The 14,596-nt window shown below is 43.5% G+C and overlaps 1 protein-coding gene across 1 annotated transcript in view; it reads right to left on the bottom strand.

The window, feature by feature from the left end:
* Positions 1–14,596, bottom strand: part of LOC104411008 (extracellular matrix protein FRAS1-like) — a gene marked incomplete at its 3' end in the record, with an annotated part of 62,195 nt that overhangs the window by 5,302 nt on the left and 42,297 nt on the right. The window contains exons 20-27 of the mRNA XM_010021324.1: positions 12,469–12,615; positions 8,508–8,654; positions 6,854–6,994; positions 6,489–6,629; positions 5,725–5,868; positions 4,891–5,161; positions 3,600–3,684; positions 136–462 (exon numbers count right to left, since the gene is read on the bottom strand). Coding sequence (XP_010019626.1) covers positions 136–462; positions 3,600–3,684; positions 4,891–5,161; positions 5,725–5,868; positions 6,489–6,629; positions 6,854–6,994; positions 8,508–8,654; positions 12,469–12,615 — 1,403 coding nt within the window. The remainder of the gene's footprint in view (positions 1–135; positions 463–3,599; positions 3,685–4,890; positions 5,162–5,724; positions 5,869–6,488; positions 6,630–6,853; positions 6,995–8,507; positions 8,655–12,468; positions 12,616–14,596) is intronic.

The raw sequence follows: 14,596 nt of genomic DNA, 5'->3' as shown, positions 1-14,596 counted from the left end.
ATGTTGGACACAGGGGCTTGGAGCAACGTGCTCTAGTGGAAGGTGTCCCTGCCTGTGGCAGAGGGTTGGAACTGGATGATCTTTAAGGTCTCTTCCAACCCAAACCAGTCTGTGATTCTATGTCACAGCACATACCTTGGGAACAATCTTAATGTGGAACAGGATGTTCTGGAAGTGGTACCCATCGCTGACTTGCAAAATAATCGCATCATCCCGGGTGTCAGAGCCATCGTGAGCGTAACGCAGCAGTCCGCTGGCAAGGTCATCCAGGTGGAACATGTCAACTGCAGAAGCCAAATACCCAGGAGATTTGATCAGCTGCCCGTGATGTGGAGGCTCTAAAACCATCAGCACAACGTCCTGAGGATTGTCGCTGTCTCTCACACAAAGCAACTCCTCTGTTACAGTTCCAATTTCCCCTCTGTGGACAAGGAGGGCCTCATTCCTGAACACATACGGGGCCTGAAACACAAAAGCAGCTCTGAGGTGTTTGCTAAACCATATAAATTTGATTGCAACAAAGTCTGGAATGAAAAATGTGGGGTTAAGGAAATCTGCTCATTTCACCCCTGAAAACCTCCTATTCCTAAGCAGCAGAGAATCACTCTCCACACCTTCCCCCGCAGCGGGCAGTTCTAAGAATATCCAGCAATTTAGGCTGATCTAGTTACATTAAAAGATTCTCATGCCACAGCAAGGTTAGGAAAGGAAAAAAAATAGGACATTTATATTAGAAAGCAGTTCAGTTATCAGCTAAAGCCTATATTGCCTTTGCTGTCTGCACAGGTAACAGACAAGGGACACAGCTTGCCTTACTACCATCTATGGAAATTCAAATGGAAACGTGGACCCCAACTATTTTTGGAGGTCTTCACATTACATTCATGTCCACAGGCTCAACTGGAATGCAGTCACCTCAAATGCTGCAGATTCATGCCTGTGAATAATCATTTCAGGGTGGGCTGGGGACAAAGACACACCACATTCTTCCTGTATATAACCTACAGCTTTGGTATCTTGGACATCCTTCAGAGCACTAATGGGGGAGTAAGACCCCACATAACCTGCGTAAAATGAGTTGCAGAGAGAAAAGAAAAGGAAGCAAGGAAGAATGCCAGGAGAGGGAGAATAACCTACACAGGATGCTAACAGCAGTGAATCAAGCTGAGAGCCAGCAGCTTGCATTAACGTTTCTAAGTCAATCAGCTAATGTTGAAGGATGTGCTTTTGCTTGTCTCCAACTGATAAAGTTCATCTCAAAGACAGCAAAACTAGGTGTCATTGGCATCATTACTTACTTATTTTCAAAGACTCCACACAGCCTTATTCAACCCAGAACGAAGATCAGCCAGAGCCCACATTTCTGCTGGTTTAAATCAGTTCTCTAGTTCTTTGTTGTCAAGAAAGTTTAAATCTGCAGTCTCTATTGATCCCAATAAACAGCATTTGCCACCAGTAATACCTTGCCTCAGGAGGCAGGTGAGCCCTGGGAACATTCAGCAGGGAGCTAACTGCTGCCATCTCACCTGTGTACAACTTATCAGGGTTATTAAGGATCAGTAGGCAAAATTTCCATCATTAAACCTCACTTATGTATTCTGGGGCAGTGAGTGGAGCTCTTACTCAGGTGAATGTCCTACTGTGGTAAACAAGCGATTAGCCTGAGCAAAGATTTCAGCACCAGCCAGAATCAATACACACACAACAGGATCCAAATCCACAGTTTGCCTTACACTAAAGGGCAAACTAGAACACTTTCAATTTCCAGAAGTTATGGAATGACTAATACGGAATATAATGACTAAAAGCAACAAAAGCACAGAACAGAACCAGCACCTTCAGACACAAACCCATTCACTACTGCATTTCTTAAATTACTCATTGTGAGGATGGATGCTGAGTCAGGCTTGTAGGCAGGAAGGAGTCTGCACTAAAAGAGAAAGGCTGATCACCAGATTTCCAGTTAGTTTTATCAAGTCACTTAATGCCTCTCTGAGGATGCAAATGGGCCTTATGAATGGCAGACTCTCATCTGCACTTTAAAGTCTCTTTATGCTGCTAGAATATGCCAAGTAGCCACAACAACTGCAGTTGGAGCAAAGCTATCTGTCGTGGTTTAATCCCAGCCAGCAACTAAGTACCACACAGCTGCTCCTGTGGGATGGGGAGGAGAACTGGAAAAAGGTAAAACCCATGGGTTAAGAACAGTTTAATACTGAAATAAAGCAAAATGTAATAATAATAATGATGATGAAAAGGGAGATAACAAAAAAAACCCAAAGGGAATAAACCCCAAGACAGACAAGTGATGCACAATACAATTGCCCACTGATGCCCAGCCCAGCCCTGAGCAGCGGCCGGGGACTCCTGGCCACACCACCCCCCCTAGTTTCTATCTGAGCTTGATGTTCTATGGTATGAATTACCCCTTTGGCTAATTTGGGTCAGCTGTCCTGGCTGTTCCCTCCCAGCTTCTTGTCCACCTTCTCACTGGCAGAACATGGAAAAGCCCTTGATCGGGGTGAGCACCACTCAGCAACAATTAAACTATCAGTGTGTTATCAACATTATTCTCAAGACTAAAGCCAAAACACAGCATTGCACCAGTTACTAGGAAGAAAATTAACTCTATCCCAGCCAAAACCAGGACACTAGCTGATCAAGCTTCACCTAGACAGTTTGACTATGGCAAAAGCTCCTTGGAAACCTGGACCACATTACAGTGAGTCCATGGTGAACTTGTTCCCAGCAGGACCAGCAGCAAGCATGAAGCTGGGCCAGGAAGTTCCAGCACATCCACTGCCCTTGCATGCCCGTTCAGAGGGATGGGATGGGATGGGATGGGATGATATGACCTGCTGGTAGGCTGAGCTGGCACACAACAGCTAGTGTGGGCTTGAACAACTCCTCCTTTCTGTAATTCTGTGCCTTCTCCTTTAATGCGTGTCTTGCACATCTTTTCATACCTTGCCTTTTAGAGAGCCTTAGAGGAGTCACTGTACACTGTACACCTGTACACCATCTCTTAGGTGAGGCCCCTCCACAATATCATACTACAGATTTTAAATGACATTAACGTGAGGGACATGGACACTTGGCAGCACAATCAACTTGCCCTTGCCTAGAAGCGGTGAGCAGTTTAAGAGACACACTTTAAATAGCTCATGCTGATTTAATTCCCAACTGTTCTAGAAAGGAGCATTTAAGTAAGTGCTCTTGACTGTCAAAGCATCCCTACCACAGGGATCAATCACGGTTCAATTGCCCTGCAGTAAGAGACTGAACCAGACCATCTGCAGATCCAAAGAGTAATTTGAGCAGCAGGGACTCCTTAGCCCTCACGGATAATTGCTCTACAGTTGCACAGCTACAATTCCCTGCACAAGCAAAATTACAAGGGCCAGCTTCTTGAGTCACTTACCCCAAGCCCGGTTCTTCCACGTGACTCTTGGCTGTCTCTCAACTAAGTGAAACTTGAGCGTAATTTGCCTGACCTCAACTCCAGCTCAGGTTCTGCCCAGCTCCTTTGTTACCACTGCAAGAAACCAGGGCTCCAAATGGTACAAGATCTGTGGTTGTTTCCAAGCTTGTTACATTACCTGTGTTGAAAATGCTTGAATGTTGACCACCTCAGGATGGGAGAAGAACTGTTGATCACTGACCTTCAAGGAAAACTGTCCTTTCCTAAACAACAAGCCAAAATACAGGATAATATGAATTAACAAAGTGCTCTTGCAGGACTCAATAATGATAAAAATATTATATATTTAGTAAAAATTACTAGCTTAGTGATGGAAGGTTTAAAGGTTGTCTTTTTTTTCTTTTTCAATTATGTTTTTATAGTTTGGGTTTTTTCCTGAAGATTCACAGCAGTCAGAACATGTAACAAAATACCTTTAGCTATGCAACAACATACCTTCATTTCCCTTTAACTAATGTTACCCACACAGGATGGCATCTCCAAGATAAACCACCAATTCTAAAAGTCAGCTTTTTGCTGGTAAAGAAAAATGTCACTTATCTGGATTTGGAATAGAAGCTCACATTTTTCAGCATTCTGGCTTCCTATTTACTTTTCAATAATGTCAGCCAATAACCTTGAATGTAAAATAGCTATGTTTCTCAAGACAAGATCCTGACATTTCATTGTGACTATCAGACAGAAAAAAACCCAAAAGCATGGTACAGAAACACATGCCTTAAGTCTAGCGAACATGAGCCAACCCTTGGCATCAACATCCTGAAAGTCTTACTGAAAACAGTGGATCAAAGAACACCATAATATGTACAGGCAGAAATGTAGAACAATTCCACTGGTATGAGTCTAGTCCCAAGGCTTTATGGTGATGCAAATTAAGTGTGAAATTTGGCAGGATGACTGGTTTATTGCCTGGCACCAGGAAAAATCTGCTTCCTTGCAACATGCTTGCAGTGTGAACAATGCCAGCTACTAATCACCATTAATTATCACAGGACACTAACAGAGCTCATACTGCAGGCAAAGGAAGGATGGTTGAATGCAGACTGTGCTGCAGAGCACAGAGGTGACATCACTTGAGCATCTGCCTTACAGCATCAAGAAACTGTTGTAACAACCAGACTAATATGTCAGTTCAAAATCCACAGGAGAGTATCCTAAAGAAGAGACAGACTCCTGCAACCCCCAAACCACAACAGATTTGTATCACAGTGACCTCTTATACTACATAGAAGTTTTGCACCATTATTTATGCTGTGGTACAGTCTAAGTACATTGGTACTTTACTTGACAACAGTGAGGAGTGTGTTTCACTGTAAGAATGTTTCCAAGGAGCAAGGAAATACCTGTTCTCAAGATAAGTGATTTCTTTTTTAAGGCAAGAGCTCTGAAAAAAGTTTCAACAGAGTCACCTGGATTTCTCTTTGCTGTGCACAAAGCGAACTCTCTTTTCCTCCACATCCTTGCAGCTGAAGCGGTCACCTTTGCTCAGCTGCACCTCTTCCCCCCTCACCACCATCACCAGCCTGCCATTGGAGGGAGTGCTGTTGATACGGAACAAGAGCTGTCCTGTGTCACCACCCAGACCGCACACACTCAGTAAGGACAGGTCTAGGGGCTTTACCCCACCAATTCCTACTGTGAGGCTACTGTTCACATGGACGCTCGAGGGATGCTTGCTGGCTAAAAAGAAAGAAGGGAGAAGTATTACTGAATGAATAACAGCCATGGACTGTGGTAGCATCTTGCCTGTCACTATCATCTTTTGGATAACAGACCAGACCCTTATAATGCCCGATTCATTACTGGTAACCACTATCTCATGAAGAATTGTAGTCCATCCCAATCCCCACTATGGTTTTGAGAGGCTTTGGAAAGTCACTTCCGATCTTGAGCTCCCCACTGGTCCCTGCAGACGGAGCAGCAGATCTCCATTTAGAACAAAGAAAAGTAAGTACTACAGTTGATTTAGCAAGGGATTCCTTCAACGTTATTTTTTCATGTGTTTTATGTTTATGATGAATGCTGCTCGACTGGAAAGACATGCCTCTTTCCTAATGAGGTAACTTCACTTAGAAAACATGCAATGTTTTATGAAACAAAAAAGTTGGAGGAAAACAGCTACCAATGTTCGATAGTCAACATGGAACTGCACAAAATACCACAAAATACTACCAAAAATACCACTGAATGGACACTATTTCTGGCCTTAAAATCTGCTGGAAGTTTTATCATGAGAGACTCACCTTCTTCACACTCTCTGGTCCATGTATTGCCATAGAAACCCTGGCCACAGGCAGAAACACAGATCTTATTCTTCAGAAATGTGGTGCTGTCACAGAGGTGGCACAAGCTGTCACTGTCACACTCCAAGCATCCCTGAGGACAAGCTGAATCAGATGGAAAGCACAACAATTGAGACACTGACAAAAACAATGCAGCCACTGGCACGCAGAGCCATCCCCAGGGATCAGAACAGGAACACCACTGCTATTTGTGTCTTACCTGCCTGACAAAAGTGATCAAAAAGAAGGGGCAAAGAGATAAAAGAGTTGCTAAGAGATTCCTCCCTCATTTGACCACTGTTTCCCATCAGCTACAGAGAACCTGAGATAATCTTCCAAATGGAAGAAACATATTTTTAAGTAACTGTCAATACACTATTAATACTCCAGATACACAGTTCGGTCCTTCACAGCTTGTTAACCCACAGGTAAAACTGAAACCTTACAAAAATGTGGGGTTAATACCTGTTTTTTATATATATAGTATGTGCACACATACAAACACCAGCAGTCACCCACATTGAAACTCATTCCTCTGGAATTGGGCACGCTTAAATGCAGATATGGCCTGTTACTGAACTCTCAGGTGACTGCACCACCTTAACAGCAATTTTAACACAGCATCTAAGCACTTCTTCACCTCAGCCTTGCAGAGAAAAAGCAGTTTATAGAACATAGAGCGCAGGCCTGGTCCCTCTCCACCACAGCATGCTGACCATGCTTACCTGTGCACTTGCGCTGTGCATGGTCTGGATAGTATCGTTTCCCACATTTGGGAACACAATGAGTGTCCAAGAGGAAAAATGGGGCTTCACAAAGGCTGCACTCATCTGCTTGGCGACAGTGGAGGCAGTGTTGATCACACCCTAGAAGTCACACATAAAGAGTTCAGCTCAACACCACTTCCAGCTGCTTCCTGCACTTTGCTGTAACACCCTGCAGGAACCATGGCAGTACTCTGTGTGTGTGAGGGCAGCAAGAGATGAGAAGTTAGAGCGTGCCTTCTGAATGTCAGACGTGCACAAACTGGAGACAAGCAGGGAAATATGTTGGCAGCAGCGAACAGAAGTAACGCCGAAGAAGAACTCACTCTGGCATGTCTCTGATTCCTTGTAGAAAGCTGCAGGGCACTGTTCCACACAAGCTCCTTCATGGAGAACGTAGCCCTCCATACACTGCAGGCAGTCAGTCCTATGAGGACCTTTACAGGCATTACAGCTCCAGTCACACTCTGGAAGAAAACAGAAGTCAATTCAGGGCAGATCTTTCTGGGGTGCTTGCCCTACACAAGTGCTTAGTGCTTGGGGTCTATCAGCTGTGGGAATCTACTAAGTCCTAGGAGCAAAGCACAGTAAAAACTGTTAAAGAGATACTAAAAAAAAAAGAAAGCACGACTTGTACTGAGTGACTTAATACAACTCAAGATATGGTTGAGTTTTTCTTCCCCTCACTGACTTATCATGTTCTAACTACATCAAATTTGACAAAGTTTGGCTCTTGTTCAGCATCCAGACCTGCTAACACCAGCACATCTCCATTGCCCATAAAGCCTGACTTTATCCTGTAAGTAGCAATGTGCCTTTTCTGCCAGCACAGAGGCTGTTGCTCCTTAGCAACCATCCACCCCACTTCATCAGGTCTCATGCTTTCAAATTACTCTAACCAAATGAAAATGGAATTGTTGCCCCTCACAGCCTAAATGTCTCTCTGGAAAGTCCATTGGCCAAAATCACCCTGGATCTAGCTGGGAATCAGATCTGCCTTCACATGTCCTTGTACTGTCTTCCTTCCAGTCTTCAGCAGAGTCCCAGCCATGCACATGTGCCCCAGGACTACTCAGGCTGTCAACACCAATCTTTGCTCTTGGTGGCCCTTAAGAGTGTCCGTATCAGCAACTAATGACAGACAGACTTGGCTGACGAGACAGATAAATGGGCAAGGGCAAGAGCAAAAGGCGGGGGAAACAAGGACTCACTGAGGTGAGGTGAACTGCTCCATCCCATGGACAAGAGTCCTGCCTCTTTCCAACACCCTAAATACCAGACGATGGCACCTTTCTGCAGAATCTTAACAAAGTTAAGAAGACAGGTGCCACTCAGTAAAACTAGGTTCAAGTACTGAGAGAGCCAGAGAGAAATGATCACTGAACAACAAGTCAGCTGTATTATACCCTGGTCTTAGCGGTGTTAGCTGCAATAAAGGCACCTTATCCTCACTTATTTCCATTATGGAACACTCTCCTTGGGAGTTCTGGAAACCTTTCAAGTCATGTGTCTTTTAAATAATTCCAAACTGTTGTTTCGGCAGACATCCAGTGATGCAGTATTTAATAAGTCAGAGAGAAGCAGGTAAGTACACAAGGCCCTATAAGCACTCTAAAAAAGCCTGCCTGCTAAGCTCACTCGTTATTCAGCTGACCCATGACTAAACGAATTGCTGGATCTGACCCTTGAAAAGTTTGCTGGCTCACTTACTAAATCATTGACAAGAGATGGATTTGCAGTAATCTGGTTGCACTGAAAAGCTGAAGTATGTGACAGCAGACTGCCAGAAAAGAGAAAAGACAGTAAAAACCCTGCAATTAAGTCTGTCACTGAACAACTCCCCCCCTCACGCTCACTTTTTAGTGAGCAGGCCACCTGCGCAGATCATGCTGCAATTTAATGGATGCTTAGACAAGATACTTGCAATGGTTTTGGTTGGTTGTGGGTTTTTTTTCTTTAAACCAGCAATGTATTTTTCACCTCTGCAAGTCTTGCTGGAAAAATCCAGGTAATACTGCTGTGCACAGCTCTCGTACTGGCATTCTCCAAACAACAGGACCTTGGCTGGATCTCTGCAAGATGTACAGCTGGTGGCTGATTCACAGCTCAGGCACTGGCTGTTGCAAGCTGCAGAAAGACAATGACAAAGAAAATAACTGTAATTATTGATGCACCAGCCAACAATACCAGGAAAAATGTTATTATCCTGTAGCCTTGCTACTCTTCTTCTCTTTGAGAGACACCTGTGGAGACTTCAATTCCTATTCACAGCCTCCAAAATGTAAAAAGCCTCATTCCTTCCATTTGGAGTAGACTTCTATCACCTCACACTGCTTCTTGCTTCTCCTCTGAACAGGTCAGGGTAAAATCACAGAATCGGAATGGCTTGGGTTGGGAAGGACCTAATCCAGTTCCAACCCCCTGCCATGGGCAGGGACACCTTCCAACAGACCAGGTTGCTCCAAGCCCCTGTGTCCAAGCTGGCCTTGAACACTGCCAGGGATGGGGCAGCCCCAGCTTCTCTGGGCACCCTGTGCCAGCGGCTCACCTCCCTCACAGGGAAGAATTTCATCCTAGTATCTAATCTAAATCAATCCTCTTTCAGTTTAAAGCTATTCCCTCTTGTCCTGTCACTACACACCCTTGTAAAAAGTCCCTCTCCAGGTTTCTTCTAGGCCCCTTTAGGTATTGGAAGACTGTTAAAAGATCTCCCCTGAGCCAGAAGAGAAGAAACCTTGAATTCAACACTGACCTTGAATTCAAACCCCCAAATAAGAGCTTTCTCTGTCTCTGTTTTTCTTATTGTCTTCAAGCAACCTGTATTTCATGTGATTCCAGGCTTAATCCATTAACACACAGATTTGGAGACTGTAGCAGACTGCTGCAATCCAGCTAGCAAACCTTGGTGGGACCAATGGCCCATTTAATTACACTTGATGTTTCCACCTTTGATTTGCACACAGTGTAAAATTTTGGAGCTGTTGTGAGCAAATAGAGATGCCAAGAAAAAATAATTCAGGGATTTACTGAATTTAGGTTCAAAGTCCAGAGGTTCACAATATTTCACCTCTCTGATGTCCAGGGTCTAAACTTCTCGGAAGACTTCACTACCAGCCAAATGTACTTGGTGCTGATGTCAGGGTAGTTGGCTAATTACCAGCAGAAGATATAACAGTAATGTGCTAAGAAATACTGAAAAATATTGCCCTTTACCTACGCACTGAAAAGCTCACTCTGATCCTGGTGAGATGAGACTTTACAAAAACAATGTGCAGGAAACTCATGTGGGGTTCGTGTCTGCTTTATACAAAAAACTCTTAACTAACTGCCCTGCTAGCAAGTACAATGATGGTGTATGCAAAAGGGACTCACCAGCTACCCCTGAGCATCGCTAAATCCATATGGAGTCAGACTCTTTGCCCAACCTCAATTCTGTACTTTTGATAAATCAGAAGAGCTCTGAAAACACAGCCCTGAGTGTTCAACCTAAAGAATAAAGCATAGCTGGCCACTTTTAATGGCAAAACCATAGGATTTCACTCAACTACAGTTCTGGTGCTAATTATGGAATGCTAATTTAGTGATGCGCTAACTGTGGAAATCCACTTCAATTTGCTTTTAATTCAAGACAGAGTTTTGTAACCACAAAACCTCAAAATACCAAAGTAAATGTGAAAATACCCACATTGGTCTCATTGAAACGAGGACCAGTGCCCTTCAAAATAGTTACTTGTTTTAGCTCATCTAAAACATGTCACAGAAGGCTGTATTTTACTGAGGTACAAATGATTTCTAACAAAATATTTACCTAAAGAATCTAGCAGCTCTTTTTAGGTGCTCTGGTGCCAGTCTGATTCCACTTAACTTAACACTACATGGAAAATTTACTATTTGTAAGTGGTGTGAAAAGCCACCTTTTAAAAGAATGGTACAACATTCCATATGAGGTCTGCACCTATAGAAATCAGGTTACCCATGGAGCCATGCCAGAACAGTAAGCAAAAAGTGTATTTGAAAGCAATCTTGTCTGTTTGTTTTATCAGCCTGACTCCATATCTGCATTTTTAAACCCATGAAGAACCCGTTAAGCTTTGCACTGTTCCTGAGCCAGGGTGTCACTGAGTTTAAAAACATCTTTGAGAGTCCATACACGCTCTCAGCGTCCCCCTGAGCTTCACTCAAACCTGAGTTCCTCAAAAGCGCAATGAGACTAAAATAAACCTTGAAGAGAGACCAAATTTTCTCAGCCTAACAGCCAACCTCCGTTTAAACAATCTTCATTACCTCTGAGTGGTACTTTCCCAGCACTTTATATATATAGGGACAGTTTATATCTACATGGCTTATCAGCAGAACTTCACTTGAAAAGGCACCAGTGATACTTGGAATGACAAAAATCCAGTGCACCAACACACTTTGCATTGAGCCTCCTGCCACAAGGATTACACACACTTGCTCAAAAGTCTTTTGCAATACGGAGATTAGAGTAGTTGAATTGGCTTGCAAAAAGTCTATTTGTATTTGAGCTACTGAACCAAGTTTGGGAAGGGTACAGTACTCGGGAACATTCCACTTGTACCATGAAGTCCTAAGGAAAGAGCTAGCAATAGGAAATTGCTCATTAAAGGGCATTTTAACTAGGAAGAAAGGTATGCTGCTACAGGTAGTAATAAAAGAATCCAAACTGCAGGACTGAACAGTGAATACCTTGTAGGACTTGTCAGAAACTAGCCAGGACAGTGAAAATACCATGATTCCTTTTTTTATTATTTGTTTTTATTACTTTCCTTTTTTTCATTATTATTGAGTAGCCGTTTTTTCTGTCACTGAAAGAATGTATGGTACTAACTCTTCCACCTATTCCCCTGAAGTTATGCAAGGTATCTCCACCTCTGCAGATAAGATGGAAATAATAGTTTCAGGAGATCCATATATTCCAACAAAAGGCAGGTAAAGCTGACAACCATATCAGTTTCTTCCTATAAGACCTCATCAGTAAAGAAATTGGGTCTAGGTAGGATGACACAGATACCTACACTCAGGGCAGTGCAACAGAGTTATTTTATCATAAATCCAGGTAATTTAAATCAGGGTAATGCAGGACTTAACAAATCTGAGCGTTCAAGCTCACAGCAATCCAGCTACTTAAGCACACCCTCATTTTTAGGTGTGTGTATCACAATGGGTCAATTCAAGCAGGGTATTTTCCTATTTTTTATGTCTCTGGGCCACATCATTTTGCATTTCAAAATATCAAACCCTATAATTATGTGAGGAATAACTCGACTGGCATCAGGGTCAGAGTGAACACAGAATAATAAAGGAAAAGAGATGACCTGAGAGACTCGCAAGGGATAGCAGGAGTGGGATAAAACATTACTGGACTTAACACCAGATCAGTTACATCAAATCATTAGGAGGTAACAATATCACAGCTCAGTTAGGGTTGTGCCTGCCAAGCTGTACCTTCTTTCTACTGAGGTTTCATATGTGGAAAAATGTAGTGTAAACTCTACAGTCTTAATACAGCTTCCATGGCAGGTACTGGCAGGTAGTGCAGTGGGGAGGGGGTTTGCCTTAGAAAGAATTGATTAAAACTGAGCCAAAATTGTCAAGTTTTTCCCAAGACTCAGAATCCACCCATACTTTTGGCTGCTTCTCTATGTACCACTTAAGCAACTTAACAAGGAAGCCAACACAAACTCTCCTGCAGATTTTTCCTATGGGACCCAAAGCCTCTTGTCTTTGAAGTTGGTAACAAATCTGTGACTGTGTTCAAATTTAAACCATGCTGTAGGCTCTGTTTCTAAGGCAGCTAATCACCTCTGTCAACTCATATCTTTCTTTTCCTGGCAAGAGGAACCATAAGCAAAGGAACAAGACAAGACATGTCAGTGAATACACTGTGGAAAGGAGAGATGGATTGGAGAGACACACTCACGTCTGCAGGTGTGCCTGGCATCCCTGTAGTATCCCCGCGAGCAGACTGGCACGCACATGCCGGTGTGGGAGAGAACCAGGCTGGTGTTGCAGGAAGAGCAGGCGAAGGGACCCCCACCAGTGCAGGTTTTACAGGAGGGGTGACACCCTGCAAGGACAGAAAGAACACGTGTTTCTGCTTATGGAAAAGTAGATCTTCAAGCAAGTTTCGAAAGCTTCCGCAGAGCACCCTCAGCATGGTTATGATACTGAGTACCAGAAGTTCCTACTAAGCACTTACTGGTGCACAGCACTCGGAAGCTGAAACACAACCCACCCACCTTGTGACAGAAGGATTAAATGACTTTATTTGCACCACGCACACTAGCTCTTTTCCCTCCTTTCCCTTCCCTTTTTACTCATTCCTCTTCTCTTCAACCTTCCCTTCTCCTTAAGAATGACCCTATAGGATCTGGCCAAGACCTGTCTACCAGAAAAGAGCAAAAAAAGGGCAAGCATGTATCAGTACCTCCCTCTCATGCCTTCTCTCAACCAGTTCTGGGTCAGACACTCCTCAGCCTGATGTGCTTTATCTATTAGGAACCATCTAGTGCCTCTCTGACAGCTCCACACCTCCCTGGAGATTTACATCCACCCCTTCTTCAGGAGCTGCACAGCTGCTACCTATTCCAAGAAGCAACGCTGACAGAGAACAGTCAATCTCTATGTGCCCTCTCTCCATTTCTCTCTTAGTCTGACTGAAGAGATTTAAAACACCACAGTGGACGAGGCAAATGTATCCTCTTAGCTTCTCCAATGTGAGGGTACAGACTGACAGAATTATTAGTCTGTTGTATTTTTGATAGGCCTTTCCCTAAAAATTGATGCCATCATTACACCATCAAGGCCAAATGAATGATGAGTGGAAGCAGGCAAAGAAATCAGAGAAGTAACTGTATTATGCTGCACTAGAGATCTTAAAAGCCAACACAAAATGTAATGTGAGCTCTGACACAGTCTGAATAACGCAAAACTTCTTTGAAATGAAACCTTTATACCAAAGAAAGAAATATCATCCCTAGGTTTAGATTTCCAGGAAGACAAAATATCTCTCTTAGGGGTCTTTCCAATTAAATGACACAGAGATTTCATTTGTCAGAAACAGGTAAATAAACACACAGCTCCCAGAGTGCTTGAAAGAAGCTTTGAAACATTAATTACCAGTTGTTGGACTGGATTAGGAAATTCCTGCAAATGGAGCATCTACATCTTAACTTTAATGTGTGGGATTTCTCGTCGTGGTATCTTCCTCTTAAAATAAACTGCAATACCCTTTGCTCAGCATAAGACACACAGGGCTTGAACATGTCTCTGTCAGCCACATAACAAGAAAAGCAACCTCCTTTCTTCTGAGAGTCCCAGAAATATAAAGCAGCTCAGACAATAATCAGAATATGAAACCACATTAACAGCAAACACTGGATAGGTGAAGGCACAGAAGGCTGGAGAAAAAGATGTGCTATCAGTTCAGCTCCATCCATGCAGCTGGAGTGCTACTAAGCCTAAAAGGCTGAATGAAATTGGCTTCTTGACCTGGAAACTGGCCTGCTATGAATTACCACCTTTTGGACAGTTACTGTAGCAAGACAAGTCTCAGTGAGAGACCTTAGCTGGGATGATGTTCCATTTTAGGCTGCAGAACATCCTGAGAAGGTGCTCCTAGCAGCAGTTCTGCCTTCTGTTGCCAGAAGCTGCACGGCCTTTCAAAGCCCATAGCCAGAAAATATTTCCAAGGGCCAGCATCCCAGAACTGTGCTGAGACCTCAAAAGCTGGAGACTTGGCGATAGGCACGAGAAAAGTTATCCTTTATTGTGCTTAAGAAGCCCACCTCTTCCTAGGAGTGACCTCAGGGTAGCTAATTAGAATACAACGTACTGCCATCTTACTTTCTGTGCAACCACCTTTGAGAAATGGCATTTACCAGACGGAAAGAGAAAAACTGCTCTTCACCTCCTTCTCTAAAGCATACTGCTGTCTGATACTCATGACACTTGTAAGACTGGGCTAGGTCCCAGCAGCCGCAGCATGTGCTGAAGACAGTACAGCACCCTCTGCCTCAAAGACCTCACAGTCTGAAAGCAGCCAGAGA

The sequence above is a fragment of the Nestor notabilis genome, unplaced genomic scaffold (genome assembly GCF_000696875.1).
Source record: "Nestor notabilis isolate BGI_N333 unplaced genomic scaffold, ASM69687v1 scaffold7909, whole genome shotgun sequence".
Taxonomy (NCBI): Eukaryota; Metazoa; Chordata; class Aves; order Psittaciformes; family Psittacidae; genus Nestor; species Nestor notabilis.
This window is presented reverse-complemented; position numbering and strand designations above follow the sequence as displayed.